Source organism: Leptonychotes weddellii, chromosome 14, assembly GCF_054177405.1.
Source record: "Leptonychotes weddellii isolate Sample4059 chromosome 14, ASM5417740v2, whole genome shotgun sequence".
NCBI lineage: Eukaryota > Metazoa > Chordata > Mammalia > Carnivora > Phocidae > Leptonychotes > Leptonychotes weddellii.
In genome coordinates this window covers 28,142,981-28,166,801 of record NC_138382.1, presented here as the reverse complement: position 1 = coordinate 28,166,801, position 23,821 = coordinate 28,142,981, and the positions used below count along the sequence as shown (strand labels likewise).

Sequence of the window (23,821 nt, the reverse complement as noted above, 5' to 3'; positions counted from 1 at the left end):
ACATCTGTCGTTTCCTGACTTGTTAATTTTAGCCATTCTGACTGGTGTGAGGTGATATCTCATTGAGGTTTTAATTTGGATTTCCCTGATGCCAAGCGATATTGAGCACTTTTTCATGTGTCTGTTGGCCATTTGGATGTCTTCTTTGGAGAAATGTCTGTTCATGTCTTCTGCCCATTTCTTGATGGGATTCTTTGTTCTTTGGGTGTTGAGTTTGATAAGTTCTTTATAGATTTTGGATACTAGCCCTTTATCTGATATGTCATTTGCAAATAACTTCTCCCATTCTGTTGGTTGTCTTTTGGTTTTGTGGACTGTTTCCTTTGCTTTGCAAAAGCTTTTTATCTTGATGAAGTCCCAATAGTTCATTTTTGCCCTTGCTTCCCTTGCCTTCAGTGCTGTTTCTAGGAAGAAGTTGCTGCGGTTGAGGTCAAAGAGGTTGCTGCTTGTGTTCTCCTCAAGGATTTTTTTTTTTTTTGGTATTTTTTTATTATGTTAATCACCATACATTACATCATTAGTTTTTGATGTAGTGTTCCATGATTCATTGTTTGCATATAACACCCAGTGCTCCATGCAGAATGTGCCCTCTTTAATACCCATCACCAGGCTAACCCATCCTACCACCCCCCTCCCCTCTAGAACCCTCAGTTTGTTTCTCAGAGTCCATAGTCTCTCATGGTTCGTCCCCCCATCCAATTTTCCCCCCTTCATTTTTCCCTTCCTACTATCTTCTCTTTTTTTAACATTTAATGTATTATTTGTTTCAGAGGTACATGTCTGTGACAGGATTTTGATGGATTCCTGTCTCGCATTTAGGTCTTTCATCCATTTTGAGTCTGTTTATCGTGTGGTGTAAGGAAATGGTACAGTTTCATTCTTCTGCATGTGGCTGTCCAATTTTCCCAACACCATTTGTAAAGAGACTGTCTTTTTTCCATTGGACATTCTTTCCTGCTTTGTCGAAGATTAGTTGACCATAGAGTTGAGGGTCCATTTCTGAGCTCTCTATTCTGTTCCATTGATCTATGTGTCTGTTTTTGTGCCAGTACCATGCTGTCTTGATGATGACAGCTTTGTAATAGAGCTGGAAATCCGGAATTGTGATGCCGCCAGCTTTGCTTTGCTTTTTCAACATTCCTCTGGCTATTCAGGGTCTTTTCTGGTTCCATACAAATTTTAGGATTATTTGTTCCATTTCTTTGAAAAAAGTGGATGGTATTTTGATAGGGATTGCATTAAATGTGTAGATTGCTCTAGGTAGCATTGGCATTTTCACAATATTTGTTCTTCCAATCCATGAGCATGGGACAGTTTTCCATTTCTTTGTGTCTTCCTCAATTTCTTTTATGACTGTTCTATAGTTTTCTGAGTACAGATTCTTTGCCTCTTTGGTTAGATTTATTCCTAGGTATCTTATGGTTTTGGGTGCAATTATAAATGGGATCGACTCCTTAATTTCTCTTTCTTCTGTCTTGTTGGTGTATAGAAATGTAACTCATTTCTGTGCATTGATTTTATATCTTGCCACTTTACTGAATTCCTGTATGGGTTCTAGCAGTTTTAGGGTGGAATCTTTTGGGTTTTCCACATAAAGTATCATATCATCTGGGGCACCTGGGTGGCTCAGTCGTTAAGCATCTGCCTTCGGCTCAGGTCATGATCCCAGGGTGCTGGGATCAAGCCCCGCATCGGGCTCCCTGCTCGGCGGGAAGCCTGCTTCTCCCTCTCCCACTCTCCCTGCTGTATTCCCTCTCTCGCTGTGCCTCTCTCTGTCAAATAAATAAATAAAATCTTTAAAAAAAAAAAGTATCATATCATCAGAAAAAGTAAGAGTTTCACTTCTTCTTTGCCGATTTGGATGCCTTTTATTTCCTTTTGTTGTCTGATTGCTGTGGCTAGGACTTCTAGTCTCTTTTTGTGCCAGTACCATACTGTCTTGGAAACGGTCCAGTTTCATTCTTCTGCATGTGGCTGTCCAATTTTCCCAGCTCCATTTGACTTCTTCTTTGCCAGTTTGTAGGCCTTTTATTTCTTTTTGTTGTCTTATTGCTGTGGCTAGGACTTCTAGAACTATGTTGAACAACAGTGGTGATAGTGGACATCCCTGCCATGTTCCTGACCTTAGGGGAAAACTCTCAGTTTCTCCCCATTGAGAATGATATTCGCTGTGGGTTATTCATAGATGGCTTTTATGATATTGAGATATGTACCCTCTATCCTTACACTGTGAAGCGTTTTAATGAAGAAAGGATGCTATACTTTGTCAAATGCTTTTTCTGCATCTATTGAGAGGATCATATGGTTCTTGTTCTTTCTTTTATTAATGTATTGTAGCACATTGATTTGCAGATGTTGAACTAAACCTGTAGCCCAGGAATAAATCCCACTTGGTCGTGGTGAATAATCCTTTTAATGTACAGCATGACGCTTGATCTTATGAACCTGAGATCATGACCTGAGCTGAAACCGATAATCGGATGCTTAACTGACTGAGCCACCCAGTTGCCCCTCTCAGAGCTAATTGTTAGCACCATTCCTAGTACCAACCAGGTGACTGAACTAAGTGTGTGTGCGTATATACATATATATACACTACATATATGTATAACACTCACACACACATATACATATACACACACTTTTTTGGCAGAGTGTGTGCTGTGATAAATGAATATATGCACTATAATTTATTTTCAAATCACTTAAAATTAGGGTATTCGCAATTACCAACCACAGATTTCCTTTCATTGTTCGTTCACCAAACCTATAGGGAAACAGGATATCAGGGATTATATGATTCATCATGTTTAGCTTCTTACTTCTACAGAATTACTACAAAAACAGTTGTCTCTTCTTTTATTGCTAAATAAGATTTTACCTCAGTTTACTATTCATAAAAGCATCTCATGTATGTATATATAATTGTATATATATTCATATATACACATATATATGATTTTTTTTTTGTCCAACTGACTGTATAATACCCATTTTGTTGTATCGACAAGTGGCTCCATGACCAGATAGCTATTTTCTATAATTAGGTCATTTTCTAAATCATAGCTCACTACTTAGAATAAGGCTGAAGATGGTGTTATAATGGACAACTTAAATTTAAGATTTTTTTTTTTTAAGTTAACTTGTCGACGACATCCCTGATTATGTGGTTTAAGCCATAATGTACCATGTTATTTTTACAGTTGGTTGCTTATTTTCATTTGCAAGTATAAGGAGTACACCAGGAACTACAAACTACAACATATACTTAAAGCCAAAGAACAAAGACGTCTTGGGTCAGTATTGCACAAGAGAAATTTAATTGCTATAATCATCCGCCTTTTTAGGTCTGTTACTTCAGGTGACTGTGCTGCTATGTTATAAGCTATTTTCTTATTGCTTCCATGTTTTAGAGTCATGTATCCTTTGGAATCTGTCTTCATTTGTCAGTTATCTCAACTTCAATGCTTATGGCTTTCTTAGCATATTATCTTGTTTCTTTATTTTTCCAAAGGCAAGCCTGTGTTCTCTTTTCTCATGTCTACTGCTACTGATAACACTTCTACCTTAAACATTTGGTAAATTTTATTTCTTCTGTCTTAATACCTGACATTATCAGGACACATTTGTTGTTAATAGAAATGCATTTCCCCCTTCACAGTGACTTTCTTGCTGCAAGTTTGTGGAATGGCTCAGGAGCTTTGTTATAGTTCCCCAAACACTGATAAATGTTCATGACTGCTACACAGGAGTGAAACTGAGCATACCACTGTCTTGTGTTCACACCTCTGATGATGTACCAGTGGGGGAAAGAACAAACTGTTCAGCATAGCCTCTGGACTCCCACTCACCTCACCAACAGATTTTCCCATCATGAACACTATCCAGTCCCACTAAATATCCTATATTCCTCCTGACATGCATGTCTACATGGTATTCCTTCTGCTTAATCTTCTGGTCTTCTTTTCACAATCTGGTAAATTGTTCTTATCTATACCATCCAACTCTTTGAGGCCCCTTTTTGAAACTGTTCCCAGTTCCTTTAGCAGATCTGGTCAATACCTTATTTTGATTTGATGATAATACCTTTATAAAAAGTACCGTACATCCATTAGTACTTTGGTTTGCAGCTATACGTATTTTCCTTTGCTCTCTAGAATGAGTTCTTTTAGGACAGGGACTGTGGGCTTCTTGTTCTTTTGTTGCCCAGGGCTTATTAAAATGGTTCTCATGAGCAGGTGATCAATAAATGAACAATCCTTAGTGACCCTTTTTGTTAGTCATATCTTGCCACAACGAATCTATGACTGATATGGAACATAATTTAGCAAATTTCTGGCTTTGAAATTTCATGTATATTATTTTTCTTTTTAAAAGAGTATGTTCTTTTGAGTCTCCATTATCTCCTAATCATAGTTTTAGCACAGACCTAAGATGAAAAATTGGTGTGTTATAAAGAATAATCCTTTGGACAGGTAAAATGTACAATTGTTCAGAAGTTTTAGTTATGCAACATTTCTACATTTTTCAAAGAAATTATGTTTCTATCAAATAGTTTTATAAGATATTGTAGCAATATCCCATTTCCTTTTTTCTTTGCCATGGTTTATTAATCAAATTATTATTAAATTTTGAAATCCATTCCCTCACAGATTGTAAGAGATATAGGATGCATAAACCCTAATCTACATGTACAAAGTGACCTCTCTGGGATGAAAACACAGGTTCTGTAGAACGATTTTTCTTTCTAATATCCCATGTTATGTGGTACATGATGCACTTTCCTGTCATGGATACTAGTTCATTTCTTTAATTCTTTAAAACTTTCCTGCAACACAGGACTATTGTATATTTTCAAAGGACAAAAGTAAGTGGCAAGTTATTACATTTTGGAAAGATTTGACTTTGTTTTCCCTAGTGCAAATAACATAGATGCATGATCTCTTAATTTTTAATTGCATAAAAACGATAAACTGCAGTTCCACAATTATGTCTAAAGTATTTAGTGAGGACACTTTCAGAAGCTCTTGAAAAGAGCTAAACTGGCCATTTTTAAAGTAAATTAACTCTTGAATGACACGTGTACTATCATGTTTACTAAAATCATCTATAAACTGAATTCTGTCAATTAACAAAGAGATATGGGAAATCTACTTCTGCAGTTCTAAGTAAAAATTTTTTTCAACAATTTTCAGATTTCTCAGTGTAAACCTTTAATTTTAAATACAATAATATTTTATGAATAAATTGCATTTATCTAAAAGTGTGATATACTTTATCTCCTTGTTATGAGAGAATATATAAGTATGTCAATATCAAACTCAACAGAGATGGTATTTTGTATGCTGTTAAAAATGTTACTGACTGTTTACATAAATGAATTCACTAAACAATTATTTATTGAGCATGTACTATGACTAGACATTTTCTGGCAAATTTACTTCATTTTTAATATTATGGGTCACAAATAAAGGAGAAGAAGTGATACTGCCCTTATAATTTCTCCCTTTAGCTTAATCCCTTTTCTTTATTTTTTTCAAGTTTCTATTTAAATTGCAGTTAACATAGAGTGTAATATTAGTTTCAGCTGTACATTACAGTAATTAATCACTTATATATAACACCTGGTGCTCATCACAACAAGTGCCCTCCTTAATACCCATCATGTATTTAGCCCACCTCCTCCCTACCTCCCTACCAATAACCTTCAGTTTATTCTCTATAGTTAGGAGCCTGTTTTCCAGTTTGCCTCTCTTTTTAACTGCCCCCCCCACAATGTTCATCTGTTTTGCTTCTTAAATTCCACATATGAGTTAAATCATATGGTATTTGTCTTTCTCTGACTTATTTCGCTTAGCATAATACTGCCTAGCTCTATCCATGTTGTTGCAAATAGCAAGATTTCATTCTTTTTTGTGGCTAAGTGAAATTCTACACACACACACACACACACGCATATATAATTTTCACATTTTGTTTTATTTATTTATTTATTTATTTTTAAAGATTTTATTTATTTATTTGAGAGAGAGAGAATGAGAGACAGAGAGCATGAGAGGGAGGAGAGTCAGAGGGAGAAGAAGACTCCCCGCTGAGCAGGGAGCCTGATGTGGGACTCGATCCCGGGACTCCAGGATCATGACCTGAGCCGAAGGCAGTCGCTTAAACAACTGAGCCACCCAGGCGCCCCTAATTTTCACATTTTAAAAGATTTTTTTTATTTTAGAGAGTGCAAGTAGGGGGAGGGTCAGAAGGAGAGGGAGAGAGAGGCAGGTAAGGAGACTCCCTGCTGAGTGCAGAGCCCAATGTGGGGTTCAATCTCAGGACCCTGAGATCAAGACCCAAGCTGAAACTGAATGTTGAAGGCCTAACTACTGAGCCACCCAGGTACCCCTCACATCTTCTTTATCCATTCATTAATCCCTTTTAAAAATGTCGGGGCACCTGGGTGGCTCAGTTGGTTAAGCAACTGCCCTCGGCTCAGGTCATGATCCCAGGGTCCTGGGATCGAGCCCCGCATCAGGCTCCCTGCTCAGCGGGAAGCCTGCTCCTCCCTCTCCCACTCCCCCTGCTTGTGTTCCCTCTCTCGCTGTCTCTTTCTGTGTCAAATAAATAAATAAAATCTTTAAAAAAAATAAAAATGTCATCTAGACTTCTGGGAGAGATGGCTGAATAGGAGGACCCAAAGTTCACCTTGTCTTACAGATTCAACTAGATAACTCCCACATCAGTGTCATAACCCAGAAAATGACATGAAAACTGACAGAACAGACTCTCCACAGCTAAATGTAGAGAAGAGGCCACATCCAAGAAGGTAGGAAGGATGGCAACATAATGGATGACAAAAAGACACACAGGACTATCCACAGACAGGAGGAATGCCACAGGATTGGAAAGGGGAGAAGACCAGACCCTCACACCAAGCACTCCAGGCATGAGGAACCTGTGTGAAAACCAGAGGAGAATAATTTTGTGAGTTCTAACAATCAACAGGGCTTAACACCTTGGGCTCAGCTCTGGGAGAGTCAGGAAGGTGAGAGGAAACTGAGTCCCCACTCTTAAAGAGACAGCACAACAAACATCCCCTTGGAGATAAAGCATAGAAACAATAGCTTGAAAAATGCTTGGGATGTACGAGGGGGAGATTTGTTTATTAATCTCAGAGCATGTTCTGGAAGGACAAAAATCCTTGGGAGACTTTTCCAGGAACAAAAGTTCTGGCAGGTGCCATTTCTCTACCCATCCCCCAGCCCAGACACAGAGACACCTGCAGGGACCAGCCCAGTGCCTGCACTCTTAACCTAACTTGCTAGAGGTGCATCCTATTTCTGCATTCTCCTGTGGACATGTCCCCTCCAGCCTGGCCTTGGTTTCAGGTCTCCTCCCAAAGCCAAACTGCACAAACCTTGCTAACACCATGAGCCAGTCCCTCCAACCTGGCCTGCCTTGATTCTCCACCCCCCTGCCCCCCATGGACCAGCACAGACCTTGCTGGAACCACTCAACCCACTCCCACATTCTCTGGTGGATGTGCCTCCTCCAATAGCTCTTGGCTGAAGCCTATCCAAAGTGGTATCACAAGCCTGGCAGTGTGCTAACAGTACCAACAGGGGTCAATACCACTCCAAGATGACTCCTGCTGTGGGGAGAGGGGAAGATTACCACATATATACCAGTCTTATGGTGCCCCAGCTGTGGGCTGCGAGGAGACAGCAGGTCTGACTGCAGGACCTGCTCACCAATGAAAGCTGCTCAGTGGACAACACAGGAAAAACACCCTGAAGTTTGGTGCTACTGCATCTCTGCATCCCTGCCAAACACCTGGTCTGAGTCAACTCAGGCCTAATGAGGCACTGGACTGGCCCACTAGCAACCCAAAGACTAAACAGTGCCCACAACAGTCAAAGAGAGACCTTGAGACAGCTGGACTGAAAGCAAAAGCAGCTCAGCCACAACAATGGGTCCCTCACAACACAAGTGCCAGGTTCTGGTGAACAGGGAACATTGCACTGAAGGGCACTACAGGACCTGTTCTTCATAAGGACACTACTTTCAAAAAACAGGAGATCTAGCTGACTTTCCTAACACATAGAAATAGAGTTAGACAAAATGTGCAGATAGAGGAATATGACCCAAGTGAAAGAACAGGACAGAATCACAGCAAGAGAGATAAACAAATGGAGATAAGTAATATGCTTGATAGAATACTTAAAGTAATGGTCTTTACAGATACTCACAGGTTTGAGTAAAGAGTTGAGGATCTCTGTGAGACCTTAAAAAAGAGGAAGAAAACCTAAAAAAGGACTAGTCAGTAGTAGCCACTCTGGAAAACAGTATGGAGTTTTCTTAGAAAGTTAAAAATAGAACTACCCTAAAACGCAGTAATTGCAGTACTAGATATTTATCCAAAGGATACAAAAATAGTGATTCGAAGGGACACATGCACCTTAATGTTTATAGCAGTAATGTTCACTGTAGCCAAAATATAGAAAGAGCCCGGATGTCCATTGACAGATAAGTGGATAAAGAAGATGTGGTGTGTGTGTGTGTGTGTGTGTGTGTGTTTAATGGAATATTACTCAGCCATCAAAAAGAATGAAATCTTGCCATTTGCAATGATGTGGTTGGAAGTAAAGGGTATTATGGTAAGTGAAACAAGTCAGAGAAAGACAAATACCATATGATTTCACTCATATGTGGAGTTTAAGAAACAGAACAGATGAACATAGGAGAAGGGAAGAAAAAGTAAAACAAAATAAAAATAGAGGGAGGCAAACCATGAGAGACTTTTAACTATAAGAAACAAACTGAAGGTTGCTGGAGAGGAGGTGGGTGAGGAGATGGGGTAACTGGGTGATGGGCATTAAGGAGGGCACTTGATGTGATGAGCACTGGATATTACATGCAACTGATGAACCCCTAAATTCTACCCCTGAAATTAATAATACACTCTATGTTAAGTCAACTGAGTTTAAATAAATTTTTTTTTAAAAAATGGAACCAGTCAGAGATGAAGAACTCAATGACTGTGAATAAAAATACACTAGGTAGAATAAATAGTAGACTAGAAGAAGCAGAAGAATGGATCACCAACCTGGAAGTCAGAGTAATGGATTAAATAATCAAATTTTGATATTATTATTAAAAAATAATTGACTTAGGGTACTCAGTGATACCTGCAAATGTAATAACATTTGCATTGTAGGGTTCACAGAAGAAGATAGGAAAAAAAAAGGAGGGCAGACAGAAAACTTATTTAAAGAAATAATAGCTGAGAACTTCCTGAACCTGGGAAAGGAAACAGAAATCCACATTCAAAAGGTACAGAGAACCCCCAACAAAATCATCCCAAGGAGGTCCAATTGAGACATATGATAATGAAAATGGCAAAAAGTAGTGGTAAAGAGAGAGTTTTAAAAGCATAAAGAGAGAAGAAAGCAGTTACATACAGGGGAAACCCATTAAATTGTCAGATGATTTTCAGCAGAAACTTTCCAGGCCAGAAGGGAGTAGCATGATATTTTCAAAATGATGAAAGAAAAGAAACAAAAAAACAGTGAAGCCAAGAATACATTATCCAGCAAGGCTATCATTTAGAATAGAAGGAGAGATAGAGAATTTCCCAGACAAACAGAAGTTGAAGGGATTCATAATCACTAAACCAGCCTTACAAGAAATGTTAAAGGGACTCTTTGAGTGAAAAGTAAAGACTGTAAGCAGGAGTAACAAAATTGGGAAGCACAAAAGCAGTAAAATTAAGTATATCTATAAAAAAATTAGCCCAGGGATTTACAAAATAAATGATGTGATATATGATACCATATACATAAAACGTGGGCAAGAGAGGAATAAAGAATGGGTTCAAACTTAGACGACCTTTAACAATATAGAGTGCTATATGCAGAAGATGTTATATACACATCTAATGGTAACCACAAATCAAAAACCAGTAATAGATATGCAAAAAATAAAAAGGAATCCAAGTATATCCTAAAGAAAGCCAACAAACTGTGTAAGAATAGAGAAAAAGAAGAAAGGAACAGAGAACTACAAAAGCAACCACAAAACAAGTAACAAAATGGCAATAAGTACATACCAATCAATAATTACTTTGAATGTAAGTGGACTAAACACCCCAACTGAAAGACATAGCGTGATGTAATGGATAAAACAGGAAGATCCACCTATATGTTGGCTACAGGAAACTCATTTCTGATTAGACACATGCAAACTGAAAGTGAAGGGATTAAAAAGCATTTATCACACATGGAGGTAAAAAGAAAGCTGAGGTAGTAATATTATATTGGACAAAATAGACTTTAAAACAAAGACTGTAACAGATATAAAAGACTATATAATCATAAAGGGAACAATACAACAAGAAAATGTAATGGTTATAAATATTTATGCACTCACATGGAAGCACCCAAACACATAAAGCAGATAATAACAAACATAAAGGAAGTAATCAACAGTAGTAGGGGACTTTAACACCCCTCTTACATCAATGGACAAATCATTCAAACAGAAAATCAGCAAGGAAGCAGTGGCATACTGGACCAGATGGACCTAACAGATATATTCAGAACATTCTCCCCTAAACCAGCAGAATATTGTTTTCAAGTGCTTGTGGAACATTCTCCATAACAGATCACATATTAGACCACAAAAAAACTCAACAAATTAAAAATTATCAAAGTCATACCATGCATCTTCTCCAACCACCATGCTATAAAACTAGAAATCAACCACATGAAAAAATTTAGAACACAAATATATGGAGGTTAAATAACATGCTACTAAACAATGAATGGGTCAACCAAGGAATCAAAGAAATAAAAAAATTCATGGAGACAAATGAAAATGAAAACACAATGGCCCAAAATCTTCGGGGTGCAGCAAAAGTGGTTCCAAGAGGGAAGTTTATAGCAATACAGGCTTACCTCAAGAAGTAAAAAAAAACACTCAAATACACAACCTAACCTTCTATGTACAGGTGCTAGAAGAAGAAGAACAAATTCCAAAACGAGAAGGAAGGAAATAATAAAGATCAGCTGAAATGAGTGAAAGAGAAGCAAAAAAACTTATCAATGCAATCAGGAGGTGGTTCTTTGAAAAGATCAACAAAATTAATAAACTATTAGCCAGACTCATAAAAAAAAAAAAAGAGGACTCAGTAAGCAAAATCAGAAATGAAAGAGGAGAGTTAACAACTGACATTGCAAAAAATATCAACAGCATTTTTCACAAAACTAGAGCAAATAATCCTAAAATTTCTATGGAAGCACAAAAGACTCCTAATAGCCAAAGCAATCTTGAAAGAGAAGAACAAGGGTGCCTGGGTGGCTCAGTTGGTTAAGCGACTGCCTTCGGCTCAGGTCATGATCCTGGAGTCCCGGGATTGAGTCCCATATCGGGCTCCTTGCTCAGCAGGGGGTCTGCTTCTCCCTCTGACCCTCCCCCCTCTCATGTGCTCTCTCTCTCTCTCATTCTCTCTCAAATAAATAAATAATAATAATAAAAAAAAGAAAGAGAAGAACAAAATTGGTGGCCTAGCAATCCCAGATTTAGAGATATGCTGCAAAGATATGCTGCAAAGTAATTAAAACAGTATGGTATGGGCACAAAAATAAATACATAGATTAATAGAATAGAATAAAGAATCCAGGAATAAACCCACAATTATATGGTCAATTAATCTTAGACAAAGGAGGCAAGAATTTGCAATGGGAAGATGTCTCTTTTACAAATGATGTTTAGATAACTGGACAGCTACATGCAAAAGAATAAAACTGGACCATTTTCTTACACCACACATAGAAATAACCACAAAATGGATTAAGCAGTTAATTGTGAGATGTGAAACCATAAAAATCTTAGAAGAAGAGAGCACAGGTAGTAATTTCTCTGATATCTTCCATAGCAACATTTTTCTAGATATGTTCCCTGAGACAAGGGACACACAAGCAAACATAAACTGTTGGGATTACATTAAAATAAAAAGCTACTGCACAGCAAAGTTAACAGTCAACAAAACTAAAAGACCACCTACTGGATGGAAGAAGATAATTGCAAGTATCATATTCAATAAAGGGTTAGAATGCAAAATTTATAAAGAACTTATACAACTGAACACCCAAAAAGCAATCCAATTAAAAAATGGGCAGAATACATGAACAGACATTTCTCCAACGATGATATCCAGATGGCAAACAGACATGAAAAGATACTCAACATCACTCATCAGCAGGGAAATGCAAATCAAAAGTACAAAGAGATATCATTTCACACCTATTAGAATGACTAAAATAAAGAACGCAAGAAACAAGTGTTGACAAGGATGTGGAGGAAAAAATAAAACAAGAACCTTTGTGCACTGTTGGTGGGAATACAAACTGGTGCAGTCACTGTAAAAAACAGTATGGAGGTTCCTCAAAAATTTTAAAATAGACTTACCATATAATCCAGTAATTCTATTACTGGGTATTTTCCCAAGGAATACGAAAACACTAATTTGAAAAGATATATGCACCTCTATGTTTACTGCATTATTATTTATAATAGCCAAATTATGGAAGCAGCCCAAGTGTCCATAGATAGATTAATGGATAAAGAAGAGGTGATACACACACACACACACACACACGTGCACACATGTGCACACTGGACTATTAGCCATAAAAAAGAATGAAATCTTGTCATTTGTAACAGCATGGATGGGTCTAGAGAGTAAGTGAAATAAGTCAGTCAGAGAAAGACAAATACCATATGATTTCACTCATATGTGGAATTTAAGAAAAGGAACAAATGAATACACAAAGAAAAAAAGAGCCCCAAAAGTAGACTCTTAACTATAGAGAACACGGGGCGCCTGGGTGGCTCAGTTGGTTGAGCGACTGCCTTCGGCCCAGGTCATGATCCCAGAGTATCCGGATTGAGTCCCTCATCGGGCTCCCCACTCGGCAGGGAGTCTGCTTCTCCCTCTGACCCTACCCCCTCTTGTGCTCTCTCTCTCTCTCAAATAAATAAGATAAAATCTTTAAAAAAAAAAAAACTATAGAGAACAGGCTGATGTTACCAAAGGGGAGGTTGGTGGGGGGGATGGGTGAAATGGGTGAAGGGAATTAAGGGTACATTTATCGTGTTGAGCACTGAGTAATGTATAGAATTGTTGAACCACTATATTGTACACCTAAAACTAATAGAACACTATATGTTAACTACACTGGAATTTAAAAGAAAAAAGGGTCATCTTATCAACCTCAGCTAGTCAGTGAAGTGGATCATTGGTTCACATGGCATGGCATTGTCCCTTAGAAATCATACAAGCACTGTATGAAATACTCTTTACAATTAAGTTCCAATTCATTGATAATTCTTAATTGCCTTCCTTCTTCCCTTCTTTCCACATTTTTTTTTGTGCGCATCTTCTAAAAACTGCATCAGTGATGGATATGTAGAGGTGACAAATTATCTGTATCCTAAAGCTTTCTGAAATATTTTAAACCCAGTTTAATAAATTCATTGGTCAAAATCCACAGCAAGAATACTATAAAATAGTAGGAGCAGAGATCATGCCTGAGATATACTGACCTCTAAAGGACTATGTAATTTGATAGCTATTCCTATTCTTTTACTCAAAATATTTAGTAGAGAAGATTTACAAGGTAATTCTGTTTAAGTCAGTATTTTATTGAAAAATTGCCATGTGCAAAGATACTGTAAGTGGCATTTGGGGATGGAGAGTAGAGCACAAAGTATAACATCCAGTCTTGATTTCAGACATTTCAACATTTATAAATATGTGTTGAAATATTTTAGCCATTGTTGCTGCCTTTCTACTCATTAGCCCATATCTGCACTAATACTTCTGATAACCAAGGTCTCTACAATATCTTAATCAATAATTAGAATATTTGTTGTGTTGACAGCTTAGAGAGATTTGTCTGAGGATGTTTTTGTTTGGAGTGCTTGCAACCATTGGCTTGAATTATTAATCAAATTATAATTACAGCTTTTCATTTAAGACATATACACAATAAAGTTCTATGAAATGCAAATATTAGCTATATTCAATAGACACATTTTATATAGGAATTGAGGGGCCTCTGAGCAACAGCATCTTCAGTTGATTATTTAAGGAAATAACTTGTAAATGTCCTTTAATTCATAGCAACTTCTCATAAATGACCCTGTGGTTTTGCATAGAAGTTCATATGATATAATGCATTTTTCAGGGTAAATGTGTGTCATGGGATAACTTCTGGCAATGCTTTGTATATGCCATTGTTTTAATGTGATCATGAATACCCTATGTACAAACCTTGATGAGTTAAGACTTTATATATAAAGTACAACTAAATTAATTATAAAATACCAATCTTAATCATTATATTTACTGCTGTATTCATCAAATGTGTATTGCATAATCAGAGGAAAGGAAGATGAAACCATGAAGTTAATCTCAGTTAGGTGCAGAGACTGATATGGAAACGTAGGGTTTTAATAGAACAGGAGTTCTCAAACATCAGTGTACATGAGAATCACCTGGAAGGTCTATACAACAAAGATTGCCCAGCTCTATCCCTATAGTTTCTTAATCAGTAGGTCTGGGATGGGGCCCAAAAATTTGTATCTCTAATAAGTTCCCTGTAATGCTGAGGCTGCTGCTGTGGGACCATCTTTTATAATCATTGCAGGTGAGTTTAAGTAGAATGTTAAAGATGTATTGAAGGTGCTTCCAGAATGTAGCCAGGATATCCTCCATCTATTTGAGAAGTTAGGGAGACTTTTAAAAGGAGCTAACACCTAAGACTTAAGTATCCCTTGGAGTTCTCTAAGCAGTTAAGAGTTCAAGGTATTCCAGGCAGAGAGAATGGGTATATGCTAAAGCAATGTGTTATATTCACAGAACTCTCAAGTAGCTCCTATTTTGGAATGTAAGCCACCCGGGGGCATGTAGAGATGGGAAACTGAGAGGTTGGGGTAGCCTCTGAAGGAAAAAGACTTGAATCAGGAAAATCCAATTCTGATAGAAGGCCCTGGCTGTAGTGTGGAAGGAGAATGGATTGGTGAGTTCAGTACTGAAGTTAAGATAGACAATCAGTGATGAGAATCCAGAGTACTCTAATGACAGTAGGGATGAACAGGAGAGAGGTGGTGACTCAAAAAAATAGCATCTCTAGTAATTGAATAAGGTCCATAAGGAAGAAAAGTCACCAAAGATATTTTCTGGGTTGACCTGCTGGTTTGATGGACATGGCATGTACTGAGGCCAGCAGAGAAGAGCATCTATTTGTGCAGGTTTGGTGATGATGAATAATTTGAGTTTCACTTTGTGAAACTTATAATTAGACATGTTCAAGAAAAGGACATGGATATGAAAATATAGATTATTTTGTTGCTATATTAGCCTTGCTACATATACTTATGTAACACAAAAATATCTATATACTTGAACCTATCTGCCTAGACACAAACAGAACCACACATAACCCTAATTTAAATATTATCTCTTCAATATACAGAAATTCCGTTTATTTTTACTTTACAGTATTACTTAGGAAACAACTAAAATCTGAAATTTTAGAAAACATCGGAAAGGATGTAAAGCATAATAGGTAATCATTAAAAATTCAAATCATGAGCATGAAGCAACCATCATTTCCCCCTACAAATACCAGTCTATCTTGGAAGCCTGCCTGAAATGCAGAATTATTCCGGTAAGTTGGAAATGGCACTATAACAAAACTTAATGTCATGTGTTTATAGTTATTATAGATATTGACATTACTTTTCACAAACATGATAGAATCAGGAATTGCTGCAGGTGTTACATGCCAACAATTGGTTGAAAAGTGTGCACATTAAAATTTAAGAGGAAGGAAAAAAAAAGCCTTCAGTAATCTTCCAACATTTCAGTATTTGGTGTTAGAAGGATAAATAATTTGTGCAAACATTATCCTTCTCCAAGCTGCGTGCATGCTAAATATTACCCATTACAACATTTGGGGATTCTAAGGCAGTTATGGATGTCTCATTTGTGAATGTAAACTGACCCAAGTGATTTCTTTGCTGAATTCTCGGCAGCTCCTTTTCTGTCTAGCAGAACTGTGCCCAGAGCTCAGCTCTGTGAGCAACCATCCCTAGCTGGGCTTTGCATCCTTAGTACTTGGCAAAATATTTAGCACATACTAGCATTTTAGTTTAATAGACAGTTTGGTTAAATAAATTTTAGTTAATGTACTTCTCAGAATCACTACATTTGTGCAATCATTTTCTACTTGTTTTTGAAACTTATATTCATTTAGGAAAACTGAAAAGGCACTTTTTCCCTTTCTGAATTATTCTCGAGCAAAAGGTACCCTTACTTGTTTTCCTTACATTTTAATGGAAATCATGTGGACCTGATCACTTCATTACTGCTCACAACCTAAATGCTTAAGTCTCCTCTGCAGCCCCAACTGTAGAGATCGAGCTTATCATCTGGTAGAGACAGGATGAGGAGAAGGACAGAGTGGCAAAGTATGCTTACTAATTGATAATTTATTTTGAAGAATTCACTGAGACCAGACAAAAGAAGCTCAACAATATAAGCCCATGTACATGTTGGCTAGTCCATATAGAGTTATTTAATGAATTTCCTCTACTCTTAGATCTGAATTACGGCTTTGTCTATCAAAACTCCAGGTGAATGGTTAGGGAATGAGGAGACAGTGTAGGAGCATCTCAAAACTTGAGTGTGTTGAGGGGCGCCTGGGTGGTTCAGTGTCTGCCTTCGGCTCAGGTCATGATCCTGGGTGCCTGGGACCAAGCCCCATGTTGGGCTCTCTGCTCCAGAGAGTCTGCTTCTCCCTCTCCCTCTGCCTGCCGCTCCCCCTGCTCGTGCTCTGTGTGTGTGTGTCAAATAAATAAATAAAATCTTAAAACAAAACAAAACTTAATGTGTTGGTTCTGAGACCTATATTCAGTCAGGCCTTGCTTGACATATACAAATATATAATCCTCTTCTTTTTCACTCTCTTATGCACACATGAAATCTGAGTCACCTTCTGGAAAAAATCTAGCTCACTCATGGTAAATGAGACTTACAGTATACATACTGACTTTAAAAATTTCATCCTGTTAAATTCAAAGTAAGAGATCTACCTGTTTGCGATCTAAACTATGGAGCAAGAATTCTGAGTATAACAACAGTTCTAAAAGCCCTCTGGTGAGGTGTGATCTAATTGCATCACTGTAATAAAATAAATGAACAGATTATACCTGTGACTTTATTGCCAAATTTAGATTAATGTGCTTTTCTTTGTCTTTATAGAACATTGATTTTCTAATTAATGAAAGTACTTCCTGTTTTGGACATGGACATTCTTCTATTTTAAATGTATTTTTAAATTTGTGACAATTTGTGAAAGTCAGCATATCACTTTATAAGTTTGTTTGGAGTTCAGCAGTGAGTCATTTAAATGAGATTGGCAATTAATTGAGCAATTAATTGAGTTTTAATAGCTCTAGGGGAAGAATGAAAGTCTAGTGAAAATAGATACTTATTTCACTGAATGGAGAAAAAATGTAAAGAACCCACAGGAATCTGTGCCTTGAGCTCTAAAGGTAATAAAATATCTGCAAGTTTAAGGAAAATACTTCTCTCAGAAATTTTCCTTTTACCATGTAAAAGCACTTAATAAATTGAATGTTCCCTGGGTGCTTTCAAACTACTGAGATTATGATGCTTTAATGGACATTTTATTATTTAATGCCATTTGGAATTATTTAATTCATTATTCATTATTGAATAATGTTCAGCCATTTTTAGGGTCTCTTAAATACTGTCATCATGAATTAGGATGGTCAAATAAATCTATTAAGAGAGAGGAAACAATATTGAAACAGTTACAGTAGTAGATAATGTCCAAATTGAATACTTTATAGTGACACTCTTTGGAAAGTATTTCTCTTTGATAATAACAATAGAATATTTATTATAGTTTACTCTCAGTTATTAATATTTTGATGATTATTTTTAGAAGTTTTCAGAAGCAGCTACCATTTTCATTTAGTCTTCTCTTGAGATCAACTGAGGCAGGTTTCAATCAGAAAGATGACAAGGTGCATGATGTAGCATATCCTTGGCAGTATCCATAGGTACTGATAAGTTTTCACAGGACTTGAGATGGAATCTGAAGCATTATTAGTATGTAATAAATAGTTTTGTACTGAGGAAGATTGCAGGACTCTGGAGCTGCCACTTCTGCCAGGTATTGGCAATGATAAGAATGAATGATTAGTATTACCATACTTGCTCCTAAATGAAGGTTGAAATATTCATTAGAGAAATTATTTTCTGCCAAGTTCATGCACAGATGAATTCTAAAATTATTCTATGAGAATTAAAATATAAACAAAATGTAAATATTACCCTCATTCATATTTTAATCATAATATTAAACAGTAGTTACAAAATGTTCTGCACAGATGAAAAATGTAGAATTAATAATAATGTTCTATAAATACTCCTAGTGCTTTTTACTTAGGTGGTGCAAATTATTGCAGTATTTTTTAGGGGAGAGAGAACTTTGTTACAGAGGGAGGAAGTGAAACAAAGGAGATTCTAGGTTTGAAATATGGTTAAATTGTCAAAGAAAGATGGGTTCCATCTATTTTGAATAGAGAAAAAAATGTGTTAAGTCAGTTTTAATATTACCAAGACTTATCTGGCTGATTGCCGTGGGCCCACGGTGAACTGAACTGACTTTTGAAGAGTGCCAGCAGCTCTGTATGAGATGATGCAGGGTCTCCCTAGCCTCCTAATAATACTCCAGAAACTGAACTTTGTCTTCCTTCTGTTGTAATAGTCGGCTATTTCTGGATTATTTCGAGACTGTTTGCATGCTTCATTTCTTCCTTAAGTAGATTAAATATATAATAGAATAAATAAGAATATCTTCAGTAGCATCAATAGTTTTCTTAAGTTGCATGAGAATGAAAAACATTTACACATGACTGTAGAATTTTGAAACATATATTCACCTAATAAGAAAATCCCAAGGTCTTAACTGCAGTAGCAGCAACAACAACAAAACAAATAATAAACCCAGGACAAGCTATATATATTCGAGGCGCAGTTCAAATGAAAATGTGGAGCCCCTTGTTCAAAATTTCTTAAACATTTAGTGATGGAACCGGTAGAACATAAAACCCAGTACGGGGCTCTGTGTAACTGCGTGGGTTGTATACCCATGAAGCAGTCCTGAATAAACCAACTCATGGGAAAATGGTATCCTTCCTAGTGGCCAAAGAAATGCAAATTATTGAAGCGTTGCTATGTATTTGCAAAGGAGTGTTACCATTAAGTTAGCATTGGATTGCTTTTTAATATTTAATTTTAACATTCAATATCAGCATGTTAAAAGGGCAACAACCTCCACTTGCTATCTGTTTTGTACCTACTGATGGCCTTTGAAGTAGCAATCCACAGCAAGAGGCATAAAATACTCCTGTCCTGTGACTTGGTCTTTCGAGCCCTAGGAATTTAAATTACAGAGATAATTCAATAAAAAACCAAAAGAACAATGAACAAAAAATATTTAACATAGGAATTGCTGGAATGGTAAGAAATTATAATCAATCTAAATGTATTCAGCCAGAATAATAAATTATATCAACAATTTTGAATATTAACCATCTTTCAAAGTGTTAACCTTACAATACGTTGAAGTTTTTGAAATGTGTATGGCATATGTAAAAATAGCATCATACAAGCCATTATGGGCATAGTACTGAGTTTAATAACTATGTAATGGAAGATAGCTGTAAAAATGTGGAAAAATATGCAAAAGATAAAAACTTACGTTAGGTGGTGGGAATGTTGCTACATTGTTTTTTAAATATATATTTTTTTAAGATAGGCAGTACACGTGCAATTCAGAAGGGTCTTCTTGAGACTTCCTACTAGGTTTTTGATCTAATCTGTTTTTGAATGTTTCAAATGAAGATGTCTCAAGTACCTCTCTGAGCAGTTATTTGATTACCTAATTCCCCTTGTAGAATTTTTTGTTATGTTTAGTCTTAATGTTTCCCCTTTTTTAGTTTTAGACTATCATTCTTTGTTTCGGTCTTTTATTACCGTCTAAAAACATATTTGTATAGCCCTTATAAATTTCTCATCATTGCCTTTTCCCTCATAAATTAGTTGTTTCCTTGAAATGACTTCTTGTAAATAACTGTCCTACAGATGCAGGCAAAAAGTCTTATTTCTGCAATGCCATTAAAAAGTAAAGAGTATTAGCCTCAGAGCATAAGCCTAGGACTTCTTATGTTCAAAGAATATTATAGAAGGTTTTTGAGGAGGGTTTGGTTTTGCTTTTTGTTAGATGGAAGGGCCCTTTGGGATTCTCTCCTGACTCTTAATCATTCTGTTTTGGTTTCTTTATCTGTAAAATTAAGTTCTTGGTCGGAGCCATACTCAATTTGTGACTAACTGAAGATATCAGTCCAATTTTGCTGACATCCAGAACTTGCCTATTGAAGAAAAGAGTTCATTAAATACTACCTGCATCTGTTTATACATTTATTTGAAGAAAGCATTTTGCATTGCAGCCAAGCTTTGACTTGTCCACTTTGGGATTTAATTTCTGATCACCTCTGTTCATTTTTGTTTCTACCAACTTTACTTCTTTCACATAATTTTCCTATGCCTCGGAATCAGCTTGAAAGAGACTATGACCAAAAACTATCATCAGAAACTTTCCTCTCTTGATACTCTGGATGAGTTTTGACTTCATGTTTATAGACTCTTATCAGAGCATGTTCCCGGAAATAATGGGCAATTTCCTCAGCTTCCAGGAGCTGTTTCTTTATACAGTGTCATGGGGCTGAAGGCTTTTACTATAGCAACAAATCACAGCTGTTACTATGAGTTTCCTTTAAAACAGAACAAAGCAAATGAAAGAAAAACTGCACTATCCCTCAAATACTGGTTTTCTAAATCTAAAAAAGGGGATGTTTTTAAGGATACATTCCAATTGCTTAATTGTTATTTGTCCACTAAAAGGAATTACCCTTCTCCTCAGCCAGGAATATGAAGAAAACCACTGGTTTTGAGTTGCTTTAACTCTAAAATGTTTACCTTGCATATGTGTATATATAGATATTGGTAGTAAAGACCTCATGGATGATTTTATGGTATGGTGCATTCCAGATTTTAAAGTTCTCAGTTTTCTTTTTTTTCTTATTTTCTGCTTAGTTTGCTGCCATTGAGCTGTCTGAACTTGAATTTTCCAGAAAGTAGAGTGGAATTGTTCACTATAAAGCTTTATTTTTGTTGGAACCTGCTAACCCTACCTCTTCACTGAGGCTTGAAGCTCTTGGGTACTTACCGGGCAAAGTTGGAAAGTAAGTGGTAGAGAACATTAGTGTGAAAGCTTCAGAAGAGAAGTTTAGTAAGGACAAGAAAACGTAACTTGTTCAGGGCTAGTGATAAATACCAAGTGGGCTTATTGCTCCAGGTAAACATTGATAGGTGGAATATGCCATGGGAACTGTGAGCAGGAGTGCTCTGTGGCAGCTTGGTGCTTTTATGCGTTAGCCTGTGGAAACGATCCCACTTCTGAAATGCTTCAAGAGTGTTTAAGTATAATGGGCTTTGTACTGCCTGCCTGGTCTCTACCCTGTAGAGCACACTCAGCCCATTCAGCTTGAACTCCATTTTATCTAGCTCTTTATCCATTAATTTTCTCCTGACCTTGGGCATAAAATATATGCGCTTTTTATGCTGTGGCGCTTTGTGCAGACAAAGAGGAATAGCACTACCTATCCATCACCATTATGAATGATACAGCTTAAAACAAACACAGGTCAGAGACAGATATTTTAAGAGCAGATTTGTATTGATTCCATCACAACATTGAGCTAAAAGGAAAAGAACTCTGAGACTATAAATGATGAAGCAAGTTTTGACAAATAGCCACAGCCATGTGAGACGACTTGAGAATGTGCCTCATGGGCAGTCGTTGGTAAGAAAACAAAATTTGTTATTATTATTAAAATCCACCTCCCTTAAATGTATTTATTACCATACTTTACACAGCATGTTCGAGCGCGACGCTTTTCTCTTTTTCCGTGTCTCTGATTGACTCTTGAAAGCTTTTTTGTTAAAAGAAACATGCATGCTTTTAGATTCCTTAATCTTTATTAACTTGTTGCTTTTGAAATATTTAAACTACCCCTTAACAGTAGGTGGTGGCTTATTGGTTTTGCAATTTGGTTTTGAGCACACCTGTTTAAGATTTTGCAAGTGCTTTTGTATTATGGCAAATAGCATGTTACTGAAGCATAATAAATTATGATTAGTATATTTATTTTCACCATTACTGTTAATAATCTCAATTCACACAAAAAAGAGCCCCACCATTTCATGTAATAGTCACATGTATCGCCAAGTTAGGTAGTCCTCTACTTCCCCAGTTACTGAGATTCTAATGGACCGGGTCTCTGCTGGGGACACTCATCCTGGTTCTTACCAGAGACCATGCACTTGAGGTTAACATCCATGCATATTATCATAATTGTACTTCAGCTCCAACTTCATTAGACAAACTGTGTTTTCTCCCTAACAATTCACTATATTTTGTATCCAAATTTATATCTGAAATGACAGTAGATAGATTGAGAATAGATACTGAAAGAAAAAAAATATATCAGGCATCATGTAGATTTTTGCAAATTCCAGAAGGATAAGGAAATCTATTTTTCTGAGAGGTGGAAAAGTCCAAAATGTAAAGTTTATTTTCCTGACACTGAAATACGGCCTTATGGAATATTTTGTCACTTGATTAAATGGATTGTTGCTTTAAAAATGACAATATATATTAATAATTTTAACCTAATATTCATACTCATTCCTGTCAGAATTATGGTGGCAAAAATGTGCATGCCAGACTTTGTTTCATTTGTATGTGTAATGTGACGTAAAGTGTGCAATTATATTTTTATCTAGTAGGCACTTTTCAGTGCGATGTTGAATCTGAGTCTCATTATGATAATGATTCTCTGGACTCTGGACACCTTTCAGAATCCCACACTGTCGTCCCCGTCTTCAGTATTGGATTGTTATAAAGGTTCTAAGCACTAAGTTGCCTTTCAGCCTTCTCCAGGTTTCTTTTAATACATTTCCCACCATCCAGATCCATAATGAAAATTGGATCAGTAATGAAGAACACTGGATCACAAGTCAGAGAATTTACTTCTGGGACTGCATCTGTCATCAGCCACAGACAAGTCATCGCCTCTGATTTTAGTTTCCTCCTAAAACAAAGAGTTGATTCAAATCACTTCCTCCTTCATTCTTTTTTTTCCTCTTCTCTCTCTTCTTGCTTTCTCCCTCTTTCCTTGTATATAAATGATAAGTACCACCCTGGGTTTTCTGAGATTTAAGCAATAATGTATGAAAAGGGCCTAGTGCAGCACTGGGAATGTTACACATGCTCAATAAATCGTAGTCACTATCGTTTCTTTCTCTCTCTCCTACTTGGCTACATATGTGCCTACCAACACTCCCATGCTTGTAGGGCTGTTATGTGCAAAGCACAGGATCAAGTATACTATGAATCATTTGTAGAACTTGTCCTTAAAATATTCATATTCTAGAAAAGGAAAAAAAATTATATACAGATTAACTCCTTGAGGTTAATTTTCTTGTAATTAGACTATATTATTGTAGGTCCAGAAGTTAATCATAAATAATTTTCTGTAATACTGGTAAATTTTGTCTATAGACTTAAATTTTGTTCATAGGACTCAATGTTGACAAAATGAACTCATT

At 36.6% G+C, this 23,821-nt stretch overlaps 1 protein-coding gene across 4 annotated transcripts in view; it reads left to right on the top strand.

The window, feature by feature from the left end:
- Positions 1-23,821, top strand: part of PTPRD (protein tyrosine phosphatase receptor type D) — a 434,932-nt gene that overhangs the window by 251,474 nt on the left and 159,637 nt on the right. The window contains exon 5 of one of the 4 annotated variants that reach the window (XM_081802975.1): positions 3,204-3,296. The exons of the other annotated variants lie outside the window; for them this stretch is intronic. Within the exon in view, the coding sequence (XP_081659101.1) occupies positions 3,204-3,296 (93 nt within the window). The remainder of the gene's footprint in view (positions 1-3,203; positions 3,297-23,821) is intronic. 4 annotated transcript variants of the gene reach the window in all.